Below are 20,756 nucleotides of genomic sequence, written 5' to 3' on the forward strand. Positions count from 1 at the left end.
GTAAAGCCATGTGTTTGTATGCCTGAATGGCTGTACTTTATCTTAGATGTCAAAACTGACCTGAGTAACAGGCTCACCGAATATGCAGTTGATGGCAGATTTGTGCACATCACCTTTAACTCTAACGACACCAGTTCCGTCCATACAGCTCTAACATTACTCAGAAGTGGTACAGCAGAAATGACCTTGCCTTCCGTGTAAAAAAAAAAAAATGGTTGCACCTTTCTAGGACTTGATTATAAAAATGCTTTATACATGATTGATGGCACCAACTAAAAGCTGACAAAATAATAAAAGACCATTACCTTATCCAACATCTTTTCTCTTCACTTCCCCCAGGATTCCTACTTTCTGTGTTTGTTGTCTGGGGGTAGCTCATCTTGATGTGTATTATTTGCCCTGTGTTTCATTTGGGGCAAGAGACTTCTCTGACAGACAGACATAACATGGTGTTAAATGGTATTCTCCCTGTCACCACTGGGGAATCAGCACCTTCTGCTTCTGGCTTCCCATCTAGTAAAAAATCTGGGGATAAGCCTTAGTCTTTTAAGGGGAAAGATGAAAACAAACAGCAAGAAGAAAAGAAAGACAAGGACAAAGATCTCTGAAAAGATGATCTGAGCCTTTGGAGCTCTCTGGTATTGCCACTAAGGTTCTGAGATTGTCAGATCCAGTCACTGTCTCTTAACTGATACCTGTCTGGTCCCCTACTCTTCCTCCAAGGTTCTTTTTGGAGCCATCCAGCCCCCAGCTCCATTCTCCGATCTTGCTGGAGAGATCATCCCATTGATCCTACAGGCCCCCTTTGGTGGTGTCGTATGTGAGGTCCATTGCATCTTCGAGGAGCTTGGCTGAAGCCAATGTGAACATGATGTGAAATTTAAGGACCCAGATCCAGATGGGAGTCCTTCAAGCACCTCCTGTTCTGGGGGTGCAGGACCCAGCCCAAACGGTCCCCTTTTTTGTTTTTTCCTTCTCTTACCTGCCCTTCTTATCCAGTGGCTAGGGAGCAGAATGTTTCCAGTGGATGCCATCGTCTGAGCCAGGACCCTGATTGACATCGGCTCCTACCATGTCCCTTACTCGCTCAACTCCAGTAGCATCAGATCTTGAGGGAAGCTGGAGTCGATGCCCGGCGGTCACGGTCAACTCTATGGCTGTTGGATCCCTCCATTCTCCTGGGTGCTACGACTCTGGACATCTTGCTCCATTGTCTACCTGTGAACAGAGTCAGATATGATCTTGGGACCCTCCTTGGGGCCAGTATCGATTTAGGCTTTCAAAAGGGTTTCTCACTAGATCTAGGGAGGAAGTCTCTTGTTAATCCTCTGCTCAATCTCGATCCCCTCTGGCTTCTTTGGTCCCTCTTCATGCTGTTTGACAGGGACAGTCAGCTTTCTTGAATCTGTAGGACACTTGCCTAGCTAGCTCTTTTTCTACTTCCGAGCCTTTCCTAGAATCACTGAAGATACCAACTTTGAGGAATGGGAGAAATTCCCAAGATCCCCCTTGAAAGGCATGTCCTTGGGGACATCCTAGAATTAGTGAGACAGTGAAGGGGTGGATTCATCAATTTGCCCTTCCTGGATGATTCAGAATTTCTCAAGATTTTTGTGAGCTGGCCCTACCTTACCTTATCTCACTTCACTGCTTTTGGGTCTGGCCCATTTACCTCCTAGGTGGTCTCTCCCGCTGATGAGCTCATTGATTTGTTCTCATAGCAGGCATGGAAGGAACTGGACATGATGGGGCTGATGCCAGCTAGAGGAAGCCGGGTATACCTGCTTTCATGACACTGGTTAATAGTCTAGTCTCACACCCACTAGACTCCATTTATATGTACAATACCACCTGTTTCTGTAGAAGAGCCTTAATGTATAAATAATGTAAATAACCTTGACATGTAAATACTGTGGTCTATCTACCTTGACAATGCTTGTCAGATGCGTTCAGTGTTTTGTAAAATGATCTGTTGTAACCAATAAAAAAACAGAAATAGCACCAGAGCATAACTGAAAGAAAACAGAACTCCACATAACAAAAACCATGCTGTGTCCAAGTCAAAAAACTTACTTTATTGGAACTCTGTTTCATGCTTTTGTCGTAAAAAAACAAGATGACTTCAGAAATAAAGCTTTGAAAACACTCCATTTTAAAGGAAAACACCTTTTCCTATAGTTTAATTCAGCTCTTGGGTTGCTTTTCTCCCTACAGTATGGTTCCAGTATTGTGAAGGAACCAGAAACCTGCTTGCACTTTATAAAACTTTAACTTCCTTGCCGTGGAATTCAAGGAAGGGAAAAGGTACCCAGTTTTTTTTTTCACTTGTCACATAATTTGCAGAAGAATTTGTCTATGCCTGCATATGACATACTGCAGACAGAGAAATTTTTAGTCGGGTAGTGCCGACAGTCTTGTACTGGTAATTTTCCTGCTTATGTCAGGAGCTCAACAGTTTCTGTAAAATAGACAGAGATGTGTGAAATTGTTTTCCGCTGTCTTGATTGCAGCACTGTCTTTATTGCAGAGAGTAACACTAATTTACAGCTGCTTCCAGTCTAGCCATGCTGTTCATTGCAAAACAGAGCAATTAGATCATTCCGTGGTTCAAAGACAGTTATCACCTCTGTTAAATTTACATACGCAGCATCACATTGTTAAAATGCTGTGCTTTAAACTTTCATATGTTTGTTTATACCACTTTACATTTTAAGGTGACTTAAATGTTGTATCAAAGATGTCTCTGACACTTAGAGAAAAGTCAGCAAATATGTTTTTTGTTGTTGTTTTTGTCTTTCGGCTTTTCCCGGTTAGGGGTCGCCACAGCGGAACTCCGGTCCACTAATGATTGGCAGTAGATTTTCATGAATGCCAAGGTGCCAGCTGGACGTTCAACCTTCAACGAAGGCACGCCCATTTACGCATGTCTTTCGAATGCCCACCCAACCGCAGGGAGGACATGCAGACTCCACACAGAAGGCACTCCCCGCACTCCAGCCGAGAATCGAACGGGAGAACCTCTTGCTGTGAGGCAACAACGCTACCGCTGCACCACCGCAGAAGTCAGTAAAGTAGCAACACATTTACTTAAGTGTGGTGGAAGGGATTGTCAATTCATGTCAGACTACAGAAAGATACTTTGAGCAATGGCCTGCAGTTTAGCTACTTTTTTTGGTTGCAGCTGTATAAACCTCTTAGTATACTGTAAAACAAGCTCTGAGATCCATGCAAATGAGGGCCATTCAGGAAGTAAAAGAAGCAGTCCTGTTACAGAAGGTGTATGAGGATGGTGACTGACAGCAATTCCATTATATGTCAGTGGGATGGGAATATACCACTACTTCCTTGTGTCTAGCTTGACTCATATAAAGCAGACTTTAAATGGATTATGGGAAAGGCTTGAAGAAAAACAATATCATGTTGATATGTCAAGTCCCACTGGCAATCATTTGCAGAACACATTCAAATTCTCTAAGAAGCAGTCAAGATGATTTTGAGGTGTTCAAATAGCTCAGAAAACAGAGAGAGTGAAAAATAGATTTTTGTTAGTTTTAAGGTGAAGTTTTTCTTTAAATATGCCATAATCATGTGATGAAAGTCATGTCATAAACATTGTTGTAAAATCACATGACATCTATAACATAATTATATATGACTGATATTTTTATAAGAATCTTTAAAAACATAAATGTACGTGTGTGTGTGTGTGTGTATATATATGTGTGTGTGTGTGTATATAATATATATAATATACATATATATATATATATATATATATATACACACACACACACACACACACACACACACACACACACACAGTGCAATGAAAAAGTATTTGCCCCCTTCCCGATTTCTTATTTTTTTGCATGTTTGTCACACACACGTGTTTGAGATCATCAAACAAATCTAAATATTAGACAAAGATAACCCAAGTAAACACAAAATGCAGTTTTTAAGTGATCAATCATTTGCGGTAACTGGCAATGAGTCTTTCACATCGCTGTTAAGGAATTTTGGCCCACTCTTTGCAGAATTGTTTTAATTCAGCCATATTGGATCTCAATTAGATTCAAGTCTGGCTTTGACTAGGCTACTCCAAAATCTTCATTTTGTTTTTTTTTTATGCCATTCAGAGGTGGACTTGCTGGTGTGTTTTGGATCATTGTCCTGCTGCAGAACCCACGTGCACTTCAGCTTGAGGTCACAAACTGATGGCCGGGCATTCTCCTTCAGGATTGTTTGGTAGAGAGCAAAATTCATGGTTCCATCAATCACAGCAAGTCGTGCAGGTCCAGAAATAGCAAAGCAGCCCCAGACCATCGCACTACCACCACCATGTTTGACTGTTGGCATGATGTTCTTTTTCTGAAATGCTGTATTACTTTTACGCCAGATGTAACAGGACGCACACCTCCCAAAAAGTTCAACTTTTGTTTCATCAGTCCACAGAATGTTTTCCCAAAAGTCTTGGAGATCATCAAGATGTTTTTTGGCAAAATTGAGATGAGCCTTTATGTTCTTTTTGGTCAGTAGTTGCTTTCACTGTGGAACTCTGCCATGCATGCCATTTTTGCCCAGTCTATTTTTTATGGTTGAGTCATGAACACTGTCCTTAACTGAGGCAAGTGAGGCCTGGAATTCTATAGATGATGTTCTGGGTTCTTTTATGATCTCTTGGATGAGTCGTCTGTGCGCTCTTGGGGTAATTTTTGTAGGCCGGCCACTCCTGGGAAGGTTCACCACTGTTCCATGTTTTCTCCATTTGTGGATAATGGCTCTCAATTTGGTTCGCTGGAGTCCCAAAGCTTTAGAAATGGCTTTGTAACCTTTTCCAGACTGATAGATGTCAATTACTTTGTTTCTCATCTGTTCCAGAATGTCTAGATCGCGGCATGAATTTCTGTAGATCACGGCATGATGTTTTCCTTTTTGGGATCTTTTGGCCTACTTCACTTTGTCTGATAGGTTCTATTTAAGTGATCACTTGATTCGACAGGTCTGGTAGTAATCAGACCTGGGTGTGGCTAGTGAAATTGAACTCAGCTTTCCCAAAAATGTGATTAACCACAGTTACTTCATGATTTAACAAGGGGGGCAATTACTTTTTCATATAGGGCCATGTAGGTTTTTTTCCTCAAGTAAAATCATTTTGTGTTTACTTGGGCTATCTTTGTCTAATATTTAAATTTGTTTAATGATCTGAAACATTTAAGTGTGGCAAACATGCAAAAAAATTAGTCAGGAAGGAGGCAAATACTTTTTCATTGCACTGTGTGTGTATGTGTATTTGTATATGTGTGTGTATATATATATATAATAGAGAGAGAGAGATTATATATATATATATATATATATATATATATATATGTATATATATATATATATAACAATCATTTATATTGTCACTGCCTTCATTTTCAGATTCATTTAGACCTGGAGGCTGGTTTGCAATAAGTCTGAGCTTCCAGTAAAGTTAGCAATACTCCAAGAAAGTTTCCCAACTCCTCTGCCCAAAGTCATGTTATTTTTTTTTTCCATCACCATGAAAGTAAACCTTGAAAACATTTTAACAGTTTATCAGGGTATTAACATGCTCTTTCTCTATGAACTTTTCATTTCCTTCTGATTTTCTAGATTTGCATGCATATTTTGTTTTGAAGAAATCTCACTGTCCAAAGTGTTGCACCTGTCTACGATAAGTTTATTCTAGACAAGCACACGTATAACCATTAAAGGTTCCCAGTGTGTGGCCAGTATAAGCAGGCACCAGAAGGTGTTTTGGGGAATGTCACTGCCAGTAACAGTTTGGCAGGACATTAAACATTGTGGGGTGGGAATGCAGACTTTTCCTTTTATTGATCTACTTTCCAGTGATAACCTCACTCATCTGAAGAGTGTTCAGAAACAACTCAACAGATTTGTTTTTTTACATACTTCACATTGAGAATAAGGAAGACTGTTTTTTTTACCCCCCTTCTTGTTTGCCTTAGAACTGCATTCTTGGATTTCCTGTGTTCTTCCCCTTTTGGGAGTTTAGTGGAGGGAACTAGAGTGGCGTACTTGAGGATGTTTATTTTGCTGCATCTGGGAGCATGTTGTAGTAGGAGCTGGTCCACTTTAAAATACTTTTTTGTGAGTTTTTGCCAGAGGAGACTTCCCATGCTGCTAAGGCGATTTGAAGAAATGAGAATGTGGTAGCAACCTACATAATTTCTGTATTAGTGAATATTCTAACTTTCAACATTTTATAAATGTAAGTTTTGACTCCGTGCCTGACCGTCATGAAACCTCGTGTCAATCAGACATGCACTGTCTTGGGGGGAGGGGGGGGGGGGGCTGCCATCCAGATAGCCATGAGGGTGCTTCATGCTGTCATTAGCACCTTGATGATAACATCTTTCTTTCTCTTTTATGGCCTAACCACACCCCTGGGTTGTGATATTAGCATTAGTGTCTCCTTGCCTCCTAGTCTGCATATGCATATACCCCAACATGAGCTGACAAGGGGCAGTTTTCACTGGCTTGTGTGGCCATGCTCATGTCCTACCATCACTGGCCTCTCGTGTCATAATGGGCTTCTGCTGTTCAATCAAGAAAGTTTATTATTTTGTTTTTTAAAGAGAAGGAAATTGGTATGTTAACTCCAGATATTATTTATTTATTTATTTTTCATTCAGTCTGAAGAAGTCTGTCTGTAGATGAAAGCTCTTACTGGATGTTATTGGATCATTAAAGGCTGGAAGCTCTATTTGGTTGCTTTTGTATTTATTTTTTGTTTTTCGACTTCTTTTCCTGCTGGTTTTGAGTTTGAATACTTGTATAATTCAGGTAGCATGTTAAGTAGATTCTGTAGCTGGGAATGATGAATGTCTTTTTGTTAAACTTGGCAGATGACTCTTGACTGATGTGTGTGCCTAATTTTCTAGTTTTATCTATTAAATTAAATGCCAGGCGGCTTTGCTTTTTAACCAGGTTTATCTAAAAAATGCCGTTATGCTGTACTTGAATTTACAGATGGTGTTTGTATCTTTGGGTGCACCACGGAGAGAACGCAAAGGTGAGGGAGTTCAGCTGCCAGCATCCTGTCTACCTCCACCTCAGAAAGACAACATTCCAATGCTTTTACTGTTGAAAGAACCTCATCTTACAACGTTGTTTGATTTGCTAGAAATTTTAGCAACCTTCAAACCACCTTCTGGAGACGTGTCTATGGATGATGATGAGGTACATGGTTTGAACTTATATTTTATAAGTAAATATCTGTTCTTTGTACAAGTAAATCTCCTTAAGTAGCACAGCTTGATGAATACTACTTAGTGTTTATCTTTTTTCTCCCCCTTTTCCTGCCAATTGTAAGCCCTTCTGTCATATTTATGAGTGAAGTTTGTCTCAGTAGTGCCTAATTTCCATCTCAGACTTGCTTTAAAATTGGAGTCTTTTCAGATTCATATTTATTTTTTATTTTACATTTGTTGACCTGGAAAGTCCGACTAGATATATGTCCATTTTCAGCGGAGTCCCAGGGAGAAGTGCTCCAACAATACAGGCAATAGAATTACAATTAAGACATAACACTTGGCTTACGAGCTATAGTAGATAATAATATACAGTCAACAACCCAGTACATTAATAAGGTGCAATTGCACAGTAAGGCTTGGTTTACAGTCTCTGGCAGATAACATACACAGACTAGGGAGGCAAAAAATGCTACAGTCTATCTTAGATAATATGACATATAGGTAATTCAGTATTGTATACACTATTGTTAAGTGTACCATTGAAAAGAAGTGAGTTGTACTAAAGAGTGGTAGTTAGAGGCAATGCAAGTAGTAGAGGGTAGATTAAGTAGAGGGGTAAATAAGGGTAGGGTCAAGGGTGAAGGAATAGAGGGATAGTGAGTCTTAAGGGCATATAGAGAGAGAATGGGTAGTGTCAGGTTGTAGAGCTGGGTAGCAGAGGGGTCAGTCTGGGTTGGAGCAAGGACATAGCCAGTGGGGGGGGGGGGGGTGGTATGATACCCTTTGAGGCTTTTTTTGAATTTGGTTAGTGAGGGTTCTAAGGTTAGGTCGGCAGGCAGTGAGTTCCAGATTCTGCTAACATAGTTAGAAAAGTGTGAGTCTCCAGCTGAGTTTTTCGATTTGATTGTTTGAACAAGGAGTTTGTTGGATGATCGTAGTGTCTTGGGATTACTGTAAGAATTAATAAGGTTTTTTAGTCCAGGAGTTTTGTCAGATTGATTGAGGACTTTGTAGGTGACTGTGAGCTGATTATAATGAAGTAAATTAGGGAATTCCAGTCACCTTAGTTGAATAAGGTTTAGGCAGTGATGTGTGTGATATGCAGAGCCAGTAGCAAATCTAGCAATGTGGTTTTACCAGCTTGAAAGTTTGCTCAGATCAGATTTATTCAAGTGGGTTAGAATAGGAGAGGCATATAGAAGGGTTGAGAGTAGGTGAGTACAGACGATGGCAGTCCTTGCTAATGGGGTTAGGAAATGTTTACTTCTGTATAGAGAGCCTAATTTTTTATTAATGGTTTTGATAGTTTGGTTTTTGGGTGGTATTAGATGGAGCAGGGGTAGTGGTTTGACCTGGATGAAGAAGTCTGTTGAGACCCACCCAGAAATTTTGAGGTTTGTTTTGATGTTTTTGTTGAAGATTGTGTTAATGTTTTTGTGTAGTAGAATGGATTTTTTTGAGTCATTCATAAGCTGACAATATTTCTGCCGGTCTAGAAGAGATTTTGTTGTACACCAGGTGGTCCACGCTATATTTCTAAGTTTGATTTTTGTTTTGGTATCTTTTGTAAGCCATGGTGCAATTTTTGTTTTAGTTCTAATAGTACGACCGGGGGCATGAGAGTAAAGGATGGTGAGGAATTAAAGTATACAACGGCATCCTCAAGTGGCAGTTGTTTTAGGATTGCCCATTTGCATAATTTAAGTTCAATTTGGAAGTTAGTAAGGTTGAAGTTATTATTCTTTCTGGTTGTTTTGTAAGTGGGCTGGTGAGGGTTGTCAGCTTTGTGCTTAATAATGAAGGCTGGAGAGTGATCACTTATATAATCAGGGAGTGTCCCAGATTTGTACACATGGGGATGACTATTGATAAGTATCCAGTCAAGGATACTTTCTTTGTTGGAGGGTTTACTAATTCTCCTGGGAGAGGTTATTATTTGCGTGAACCCATATAGATTTATGTGGGTAGTTGGGGTTACTACGAAGCAAGGTTGTCCAATCTATATTGAAGTCCCCAAGAATGATAGATTTTTGAGGGATAGGTATTGGATAATCAGCAGAGTATATCTTCTAGGGTGTTTGTATTATTGCCTGGGGGAATGTAGATGTAAACTATGTTTATGCTTTTGTTATTAATTTGTAATTTGTTAATAAGAACTTCTGCATTATTAAACAGGTGTGATTGTACAGAGTATTTGGTGACATATAATATATTTTTGTAAAGTATAGCTACTCCTTCTCCCTTCCTAGTAGTCCAGTCTATTCTAGGTATATTGTACCCACGTGGCAGTATCTCGTTATCTGCAGTTGTTGGTTTTCCTGATTGTTGTTCACCTTATATTGCATGCTTTTGTGTGATGGCACTTGTCTACAGCAGTTAAATGATTGTCCAGTTTCATTGCTATATCTGTAGGAGGTGATCTAAAGTAATGCAATTATTTCATTATCAGCAAGTGCACACTTTTAATTTCCTGGTTAACTTAAGGAGAAATTTATGTTGCCATCTGACTGACATGGACCTGACGTAGTCAGTTGACGACTTTGGGGAGAGGAACTCTGCTTTCCAGAGTTGGATTTTTTCCTTTTGCAGAGAGGTTGGGTCTCTGTTTCTTCCACATGACTCCCTGAGTTATTGATAAGTGGTAGTGTATTTGTGAGCATTTGTTAAGTGAAACGGTTTTGTAATGATGCTTTTCAGCCATGACATGTTGATTTTGTGATGGTAAGAGTTTGACACTCTTCTGTACTTAGCATTAATTCCCTTTAAAGTTGAGAGCCGAGCAATACCCAGATATTTCACGTTTTGTAGTTAACAGTGTCCTACTATCTCTTATACTTGTCATTCATAATTTTGAGATTATTGTGCTTGTCGGGTTTCTTATTTCATTAGCATGGACTTCTAAGTTCGCAGCCACTGGCATTATAACAGACCGTAGATGATCAGCTTATTTCCTTCACTAAAAAGATGTGGTGAATCTCCTCATTCTCTGCCTCTCTTAAAAAATGTGGTAGTCATCTCTCTCACACTCCTCCTTCCACCTGGATTGCAGGTTGTAATTAAGTGCTGTCAGACTGCGACTTTGAACTGGTCTAAGAAGAGAGTTTAATATTTGTTTTACTGCTGTCCAACTCCACTTATTGGATTTGTGAGAGAAAATTGAAAGTAATATTGCAGTCTGACAAAAATGTAGATGTTCTGTAGTCCTATGTCACCCTTCATTCTTAGTCTTGGAATCGGAGCCGAACCTCGGCTCCAACCTGGCCATACTCTAGCTCAAAAACTTCTGGATGGCTCATGGCTAGGAGGTATCCCATGATGCATCACTAACACAACCCAGATCTTGTTTGCCACTCGTTCAGCTCAGACGTGATTCTTCTTGGCCGTGGCTAAGTGAAATTTTTCAATATATTTGACTAGTTTTTGTTGGATAAAATAATCTTGTTTTGGTAAATTAGTGCATTTCCTTGCAGTCTGTGTCTGTTTCAGACTAATTGCTGCTTCGTTTCTGTGTACTGCTTGTACTTTGGCCGTTCTTCCTTTGGCCTTTTTTTGTATCCCTGCATCGCTATCTCTTGTGCTGCTGGTTTCTTTTCGTGTTTCCCCTCTCCTTGGGCTAGGCCCGTTTAAGTTAGAGGGCCTAGTCCTCGATGTTCTTCGTGTTTCGCTGTTACAGTCATTACATTTGGGTTATCTTCTTGCAGGTTGCCCTCAGTCAGCCTGATTAACAAAGTCTTGGGTCCTGTGTCTGTTGCTGTCCCTTCTTCCATAACGTCAGGTCGTCAGGGGTATAAAACATGCAGCAGACGCCATTACATCAGTCTTTCTTGCCGTGCGGTGCCCGAAGCAGAAGCAGTTCGCAAGTGCTGGTCGGCCGACTCCTGAAATTTTCGTTTTAGAGTTTTAGAACCGAAGTCTTCAACTAAAGCTAAGTACCCCATTGGAGAAACTTTTTCTTGCTCCTTACCGATGTCAGTAAAAGTTAATAATTGCATTACGCGTGGAAAGCAAATACCTCATAAAGATTTTCATTCATACTGTATTCCTTGTCTAGGCCCTGACCACGACGTACCTTGCGTCGGTTTTGTGCTTTATTTAATCAGCGCACTATCCGTCGTCTGTATATTTTCGCCTCTAAATATTTTGGTTCTCGGTTTAATTATCTAGAAATGTCGGTTAGCTATCTGACTACTGGGATTCCAAAAAAAACACAAAGATAAAGATAGAGACAGGACGCCGAGGTCCAAAACTGCCGACGACGCTTCTCCTAAGCCAGTCGCCAGTTCGCCGGTACTCAATGAGGTGCTTTCGCAGTCCCTGATACCCACCACTTCTGATTCGAAGGCCTCTTCTGAGGCCTATTCTGAGTCCGGTATGCCGTGAGATGCTTCAGCTATGGAACCCGCGGATGTCTCTACCGTGGATGGGTCCAGGGCTGCTGTGCAGGCAAGGGCTTCTGAGGGTGTATTCAGGTCTACAGACTTGCATATTAAATCAATGCTTCCTTCATTACTTAGGCCTAAATCTCGATCCATGTCTAAACAACCGACGCCCAGGCCACATGCTCAGGCCTCTATGCCTAAAAAACAAATGATAAGAATGGCTGAAGATCTAATAACTCTGATCAGAGACTCCAGGGCGCTGGATAGATGGGGTAAGAAGGTTTACACTTCTGCAACCTTGGCCATTAGGGCTTTAAACTGCCAGTTTCATATGTTAAAATATCAGCAACATGTTATTGGACTGCTTAAACAGAAAATGATGTTGATTCCTGACTGTGTGGAAAATAAAGAATTACAGGATTTAATGCATTCTGCCAAACAAGTTGGAAAACATACTTTGCAATGTGGTTTTGATTCATTAGAGGCCTCTTGCAGGGCTGCTGTTACTGGCTCTGTGCTCAGAAGGCATGCTTGGCTTAAGGAGCAATCTTTGCATGACCATGTTACGGCTAAATTGTTGGATGCTCCTTTAAATCAGGACTGCCTGTTTGGCAACAATGCTGAGGAAGTTCTTAAAAAGATGGAAAAGAAAGCTAAATCTATGCAAACTGTTAAAGATTTTTTTACAAGTTCAGCTTCCTAGATTTAGTAGGCACTGGCCCTCTAAGAATTGGTCCTGTCCAGCCCCTTCCAGGTCTTCTCAAGCCAAACCCAGACACAGCAAAACCCCCAGGTTTCAGTCCCAGGGGACTCGCAGAACTAAGCAGTGGGGGGCCTCCCCTTCCAAGTCTGGGAATAATAAGACTCCCCCCTATGGTAAACTGTCTTAATGACTTCCTTTAAAAATTTCCAGGCACTTATCAACTGACTGCCCCTTTGGGGGGAAAGATTGCTCTTCATGCAAAGAATTGGGAACTCATTACCCAGGACAAATGGGCTTTAAATATAGTGCCCCAGGGATAAAGATTTCACTTCCACACGTTGCCAACACCAAGTGGGTGGCCGAACCTACCCTCAAATCAGTGGGCAGAGGCCCAAAAACAAGTACTTTCTCTCTCAAGCATGGGGGCTATTCATCTGGTACCAGAAGAGGAAAAGGGACAAGGTTTCTACTCGAGACTTTTCCTGGTACCCAGAAAAGACAATTCATGGCATCCTATCCTGGACCTGTCTACTCTAAACACCTTTTTGGAGATTCCAAAATTCAAGATGCTGACTCTTCACCAGTTACTTCCTATGCTAGGCAAAGATGCCTGGTTGGCAACACTAGATTTAAAAAAAGCATACCTGCACATCCCAATCGGGGAATCTTACAGAAGATGCCTATGCTTCAAAGGAGGCTACACACACTATCAGTTCTCTGCACTGCCCTTTGGTTTATCTACTGCGCCCAGGGTATTCACAAATTGCCTAGCTCCAGTAATTGCATTTTGCAGGCAAAAAAATATTCAAATATACCTATACCTGGACGATTGTCTAATTCAGGCAGAAAGCCAGGACATACTTTTGAATCATCTGACCTTTGTAAAAAGGGTGTTAACTTGTCTGGGGTATGCCATAAACGAAAATAAATCACACCTGGTACCCTGTCAACAAATTATATTCCTGGGAGCAAGCTTGAATACAACTTCCCAGATGGCTTACCTCATGCCAGAAAAGCAAATTCATTTGACAACCTACTTCAAACAAGTGGCCACAAAAACCCTGCTATCTGCAAGACAAATACTGCAAGCCTTGGGCTTCATGGAGTTCATAAATTCAAATGCCATGGAACAGCTAGTCACTGTTCCCACGAGAGGAGAAAATATACTAGATCTCATTGTCACAAACATGGGGACAAAATGCTCCACACCGGAAGTATATCCCTCATTGGTGAAATCTGATCATAAACTAATCTCACTGGAAATCCACATCCCGCCCCCACCCCAAACAAAAAAGACCATAGTGAAGAACTTCTCTAAAGCAAACTTCACACTACTCAAGACTGGTGTGGTATCCTTCAAGGCCCCTGAGTCAGAGGAAACCACAACCCAAGCTGCGGAAGCCCTTACAAATGCCTTCTATGAACACCTCCAGGACTGCATGGATCAGGCAATCCCAAATAAAACCAAGACTCTTTCCACAAAGGGCAAACGTCCAGTCTGGTGGACCCCAGCCATTAACAAACTTTACAATAAGAGGAGAAAGCTATTACATGATAGAACAACATCCATAAAAGGGAAGTCACCCTGATCATTATTAGTAAAAAATACGAGCACTCATAAAATCAACTAAGGCCAATTTTGAGAGAAAAATTGCCATGGATTCAAAGGACAATCATAAGGCCTTTTTCAGCTATGTTAGGAACCTGGGTGGAAACTCACAGATATGCTCAGAATTAGTCCAAAATGATACAAAAATCACTGAACCCACAGACATTGCCAACATACTGGCAGACAGGTTCAGTGCAAACTTCACCCCTCTCCCCTAAAGGAGAGATAACTATCCCAGCCGAGTGTAGCCTCCCGGACATCTCAAATGCGCAGGTGAAAGCTGCTCTCTCTAAAGCTAAAAACACAGCATCAATGGGACCGGATGGTGTCCCCGGCTGTGTGCTACACGAGCTAAATGAGGAATTAAACCCGCACATAAGGCAGCTGTTTAATCTCAGCCTTACCACAGGATACGTGCCCAAGGAGTGGCGTACGGCAACTGTGGTCCCACTCCACAAAGGTGGCCTCACGGACCCTGGTAATTACGCCCCATAAGCTTAACAAGTCTAGTCTGCAAAGCTATGGAGAGGATCATAATGGAGCTCATAAACAAAGATATAGGGGACTTGCAGACATTGGACCCGACCCAGTTTGGCTTTGTCAAGGGAAGATCATGCCTTTTGAACTTGGTCGACTTCTTGAAATAGTCACCAAGGCCATTGATGAGGGAAAGGCAGTCCATACAGCCTACCTTGACCTTGCAAAGGCTTTGACACAATACCCCACTCGGGTATTGTAGAAAAACTTACCAGCTTAAATGTAAACCCATATGTCACAAGATGGGTTGCAAACTGGCTTAAGGACAGAACCCACAGGGTTAGAGTTGCTGGCGCTGTGTCAGACTCCAAGCCGGTCACAAGTGGTGTCCCACAGGGCTCGGTCCTTGGCCCCTATTGTTTGGCATCTACTTCTCAGAAGTACAGGCCAACATGGGAGGACTTTGGCTGACAAAGTTTGCAGATGACTGCAAACTGGGCGCCATAGTGGAAAGTGCATCGGACACTGATATCCTTCAGAAGGGACTCACGGAAACAGATAGCTGGTGCCAGAGCCATGGCCTGAAGTTAAACGCCAAAAATGTATAGTCATACCCTTCGGGAAAAACAAGGTAACCCCAAGCTACCATATAGGTGGCAATCCACTAAGCACAGAAGAGGTTATCAGGGACCTGGGGACCCAGGTTGACAGTGGCCTTTCTTTGACACTCACATTGCTAAAGTGGTTAGAAAGACCTTCTACATTGCCCACCTGATCATGAAGGGATTCACATCCAGATCTAGTGAGGTCATTGTTCCTGTACTCTTCACTTATCAGACCAATGATCGAGTACAATGCCCCATTCGGGATGTATCTCACCCGACATCTGCAGCAATTGGAGAGACCCCAAAAGTTCCTCACCAAAAGGATAAAGGACTCCAAAATCTGTCATATGCTGCCAGATTGAAGAAACTCCAGCTCTATTCAGTCGCATACCGTCTGCTCAGAGGTGACATGTGCCTGACATACAAGGCCATGTCCAACCCGAATTAATGGACATGCTCCACCTCAAAAAATCCAAATCCACCAAAACCACTAGAGCAAGCGACTTAAACCTTAGCACGGATATAAATAGGACGTGCTGGAGGGATAGATTTATCACTCAGAGACTCCCTATGCTGTGGAATAAAATCCCGGTCCATGTGAGGCAGAGCACCTCGCTGACTCTGTTCAAGAGAAATCTAGACCTGTGGATGGGAGATCGTAGGTTTACCCCGGGAATCATCTCTGGGTCACTGCTGGACAGAGGCACAACAAACTAATGGGCACAGTATTTTTTCATATAAGGGGTGGCGTAAGCCACAATAATTTAAATGCCTTAGGGCAGATAGCCTAGTATAAACCTATGAACCTATGGCCTCCTGCATTCTTCTAATTCCATATGCAAGACTGCATATGAGGAAACTACAGTGGTATCTAAAAAGCCTATGGTGTTAACATTCTCAAGACCTAGAAACAATGATTCCTATCATACCTTGCCTACGCTTAGAGTTCCTTTGGTGGGCAGAGGCCTGCCACCAAAACAAGGGACTACCTTTCACACCACCCCCTGCTGCCCAAACCCTAACAACAGATGCATCAGACTATGCATGGGGGGGCTCACATGGCAGGGGAAGTGCATTCAGGGCATGTGGAACTCAAGCCAAATGCACCTGCATATCAATCAAAAAGAAATGTTAGCTGTACAGAATGCTCTGACAGCCTTCACGGACCACATTCTTCCAGGACAACTAATGGTAAAGACGGACAACACCACTGTTATGTGGTACATAAACAAGCAGGGGGGGTACACATTCTTACCCCCCCTGCAGACTAGTCATGGCATTGTGGAACACAGCCTTGAGCTACCAAGTGCACCAACAAGCTCAATTCCTGCCAGGAAAATTAAATACACTGGCATTCGGACTAAGCAGAAACCTCATGGACCCACACGAGTGGAAACTGGAACCAAGGATTTTCAACATGTTGACAAGCAAATGGGGGAGCCCATATATAGACCTGTTTGCCTCTCCCCAGAACTACCAATTGGACAAATTTTGCACAAGGTCTCCCCACAAACAAGCCTGGAAAGTGGATGCTCTGTCCTTTAACTGGAAAAACCTATCAGCCTATGCCTTCCTCCCTCTGCCTCTGCTCTCCAAAGTACTGCTAAAAGTCAAACAAGACAAACCAAGGATGATTTTTATTGCTCCAGACTGGCCGCGCCAAACACTGGTACCCCCTCCTGCGCAGTGTATCACAGTTATCTCCATGGCACCTGCCTCACACTCCACTGCTCAAGCAGTTCCCCAGAGGGGCCAGAAATTAGAGACCACCCAGGAGAGCTCCAACCCCAGCCTGGGACCTTAACTTTGTCTTGGGAAAACTCACTCTACCTCCTTTCGAGCCAGCTGCTACTGCAAACTTAAAATTTCTTTCTTGGGAAAACAACTTTCCTTTTAGCAATCACTTCAGCTAGAAGGGTATCTGAATTACAGGCCCTTATGGCAGTGGAGCCTTTCATCATCTTTCATGCAGACAGGGTGTCCCTCAGAACCAATCCATCCTTCATGCCCAAGGTGATATCCAGTGTGGCTCTTAATCAGTCCATTCAAACCTTCTTTCCCAATCGATAGAATAAAGTGAAACGGGTACTGCATTCCTTAGATGTGCACAGACAACTTAGATTCTACTTGGACAGGTCTAAACCTCAAAGGAAATCTGAACAACTGCTGGTGGCATTTGCTGCAGGGTCAGAGGGGAAGGCTATTTCAAAGCAATCCATTTATAAATGGATAAGCCATTGTATTCATTTCTTCTATAAGCACCATGGAAAACCTATCCCCCAGGGGATCAGACCTCACTCCACCAGGGCTGCATCTACCGCTACAGCCTTTCTCAGAGGCGTCCCTACCAGGGACATCCTAAAAGTTGCTACCTGGAGTTCTGTACATACTTTCACCAAGCAGTATCATTTGCCAATTTTCTCTAAATCCAAAGCTGGCTTTGCCACTGCAGTCTTGCAGGGACTTATAGCTGGCCCTAATGCTATCTAAATTCCTCCTCCCAACCATAGCTTTGGGAATCTACCCAAATGTAATGACTGCAACAGTGGAACACGAAGAACTTAGTACAGTTGTGAACACTTACCATAAATGTAGATGTTCGACTGTATTCACTGTTGCAGTCCTGGTTACCCTCCCTCCAGCCACCTAACTTCTTTTGGCTATACCTCTTCTTTCCTTTACTGTGCTTAAAAGCCTTTTTAGTGTATTTGCTTTTTTGTTGGAGGTGTATCTTTGTGCTTTTATGTTTAATTGCTTCCCATTAGTGGGGCACCTGACACACGGGGCAAGAAAAACTGATGTAATGGCGTCTGCTGCATGTTTTATACCCCCTGATGACCTGACGTCATGGAAGAAGGGACAGTAACTGATACAGGACTCGAGACTTAGTTAATCAGGCCGACTGAGGGCAAACTGCAAGCAGATAACCCAAATGTAATGACTGCAACAGTGAATACACTTGAACATCTACATTTATGGTAAATGTACACAACTGTACTTTCTGTTTGTTTTTCGGTTCCCTTTCCGTCTCTCCCTGGTCTAGATCCATTTAAATTATAGGACCTAGTCCTCGTTTTTTCTCCTTTTCCTTTTAGGGCTAGGCCCATTTAAGTTAAAGGACCTAGTCCTCTGTTTGCTTTGTTTATCTGTTCTATCTGTTAAATACAGTTGTTGTGTATTGTTGATAGTTTTTGCACTATGTCAAAAGACACTAAGGTTCTTAAGCCTTTGAGCTTCAAAAAGTGTACTAAATGTGCCCAGAAAATATCCTTGACTGATGGGACACAATCTGTGTGTTTACTGTTTGGGGGCTATCCACCTCCAAGAGTCTTGGCTGTTTTGTCATGCTTTCAGTCCTTGTGTTCTTCAGGAGAGGAAGAACAAACTTATTTTGAAAGGACTATTAAAACATTCCTTTGAGAAGGAATTGGCATCGTTATGATCCAGCTCTAAATCTCCTCCTGTTCTAAGAAAGACAAACCAAAAGCTACAAAAAGGCGGTCTCCCACCCATTCTGTATCGTCGGAGCCGCCAGACAAAATTACCAAAGTGACTACACCCTCTTCGGCTACGCTGGTTTCGGTGCCGACAGAGGTTAGTCTTGTGGCTCCATCAGTGTCGGCTCCAGGAGCTTTGGAGCCGATAACTGACTCTACATCTCGGAGCCGGTCAGCTGAACTCCGACTGGTTTCCCCGTCTCTTAGGTCACCTATATTCCAACAATCTAGATCCCCCACTCTATCTTCCAGGTCCTCTAGGAGACTGTCTGATGAGGACATCGAGAGAGTGGTGCGGAGACTGCTTCAGACTTTGGCGCTGGCAACTTTACTTTTGGCTCCGTCCCAGTCAGCTCCAGAGCCTAATGTGCCCTCACACCCTGTCGATGTTCCTCCTCCGAGCTTCTCTGAGCCTTCGGAGCCAGAGTTGTCCATGTCTCTGGTTGTGGCAAGTTCGGTTCCAGCTACCTCAGTTGGTCTCTCCTTTCCGATATCCACTCCGACCCTTTTGGTGCCGTCCGTCAGGTCTAGGGTCCTCAATTCTCCGGTCGGGCCCGAGGGGGACACTTCGAATCGAACTTCGGTTCTGAGCCTACCTCTCAGTGCTTCTGTGTGGGTGAGCTTCGACCCTACATCTGCCTCAGAGCTCATCTCCTCGGCACCGAGGGCTACTTCTGCATCTTCGGAGCGTTTTCTCGGAGCCGGGAGGATCGTCCTTCGAGGTGATGAGGAGTGTGCTCTCCAGGTCTTCTGTTTCAACTAGAGGTACCGACACTCTTCCCACTAAAACACCAACTTCAGTCTCAGCGCCCTCTCTCTCCCAACACAGTAGATACTCGCAGCCTCAGAAGACCTCCATGAGTGGTACCTAGTCTTCTGAGGTCTCCCCAGAATACCTTTCTGAGGAATCGCCTAGGAGGAAAATTTGTAAGAGGAAACATGTTGACTCTCCTGATGAGTCTATTACATCAGACACTGATCTCGAGGAGTCATAAGGGTCCCCTAAGTCATCATTTGATGATATCTCATTCGCAGATATCCTTGAAATCCTGAAACAGAGAGGCGGCTGGCCCACCACATCCCCTTCTGATGAGGAGTCAGTGTACCTGAAGGCTTTCAGGACTCAACCCTCCGCCTCTTGTGTTTCTCCTTTTTTCAACGAGCTACTAGATGTAGTGAGTCAAAAGGTGTGGAACTCTCCTGATTCTGTGGAACCAGTTCCTAGAAGACCAAATAAATTTTTGTCAGCACCTCAGGGCAAGGACTTTCTTACTATGGGTGTTCCAGTAGATGCCATGGTGGTGGCAGCAGCCACCAAAAAGGAACTTGCCGAAACTTCCTCCACTGTCTATCCAACATACAAGGAGTCTCGAACGATGGATAGGTATGGCAAGCGTGTCTTTTCTTCAGCGGCTGTTACACTTAGATCGCTGAACTACCTGTCTCACTTCACAAGGTTCCAGCGAGATGATCTAAAAAAACTGAGAGATACTCTACAGGATGACATACCTGATGCGGTATCTCAGAAGGTCAACGCACAGATATCTACCCTAAATTCTATTGTGAACTCCTCCATGAGGCTGATATCACATGCAGCGGATGGTGCGAGTAGGGCAGCGGGTTCAGGAGTCTCTCTTAGAAGACGCTCCTGAATGCATTTGTGTAACTTTGTAGAGGCCTTTAAGTCTACGTTTACCAACGCCCCCTTTGACGGATCCTCATTGTTCAGAAACAAGGTAAAGGACATACACACCAGGTGCGAGCAGGAAGGAAAAACCCTGTCTGCCATGGAAGTCCGTTTTTCTATCCCTTCTAGACTTTATCCCAAAGGGCAGAAGGCCGGCAAAATGTGGTTCAAAAAATCACAGAGGTTTTTTTCAGGACGCACAAAGTGATTCCTTCTACAGAGGCAGAGGAGGAGGAAGTAATGGTAGACACCGCCCTAGAGGCAGAGGAGGCCCGCAGGACCAGGGAGACAGTGATTCCTTTCTTGGTCGTCCCTATCAGTGCTGCTGAAAGGAGGCCCGACTGCGCGTCTCTGGAGCCAGTCAGGAATCATATTTCTTTATACCCAGAAGCCTGGCATGACATCACTCAAGTCAAGTGGGTATTAAAGATAGTTACCAGTGGTTACCATATTCCCTTCTCTTCCTCACCCCCTCAGACCAGACAAATCCCAGATGTGCCACCCAGTTACAGGGATTTAGCAACTCTAGAAATCCAAAAGTTGCTTGCAAAGAGAGTC

The 20,756-nt window shown here is 42.9% G+C and overlaps 1 protein-coding gene across 1 annotated transcript in view; it reads left to right on the top strand.

The window, feature by feature from the left end:
* Positions 1 to 20,756, top strand: part of USP34 (ubiquitin specific peptidase 34) — a gene marked incomplete in the record, with an annotated part of 5,849,982 nt that overhangs the window by 2,657,397 nt on the left and 3,171,829 nt on the right. The window contains 1 exon segment of the mRNA XM_044061224.1: positions 7,018 to 7,227. Within this exon segment, the coding sequence (XP_043917159.1) occupies positions 7,018 to 7,227 (210 nt within the window).

This window comes from Protopterus annectens, chromosome 1.part0 (genome assembly GCF_019279795.1).
Source record: "Protopterus annectens isolate FY-2018-M chromosome 1.part0, PAN1.0, whole genome shotgun sequence".
NCBI classification, from domain to species: domain Eukaryota; kingdom Metazoa; phylum Chordata; order Ceratodontiformes; family Protopteridae; genus Protopterus; species Protopterus annectens.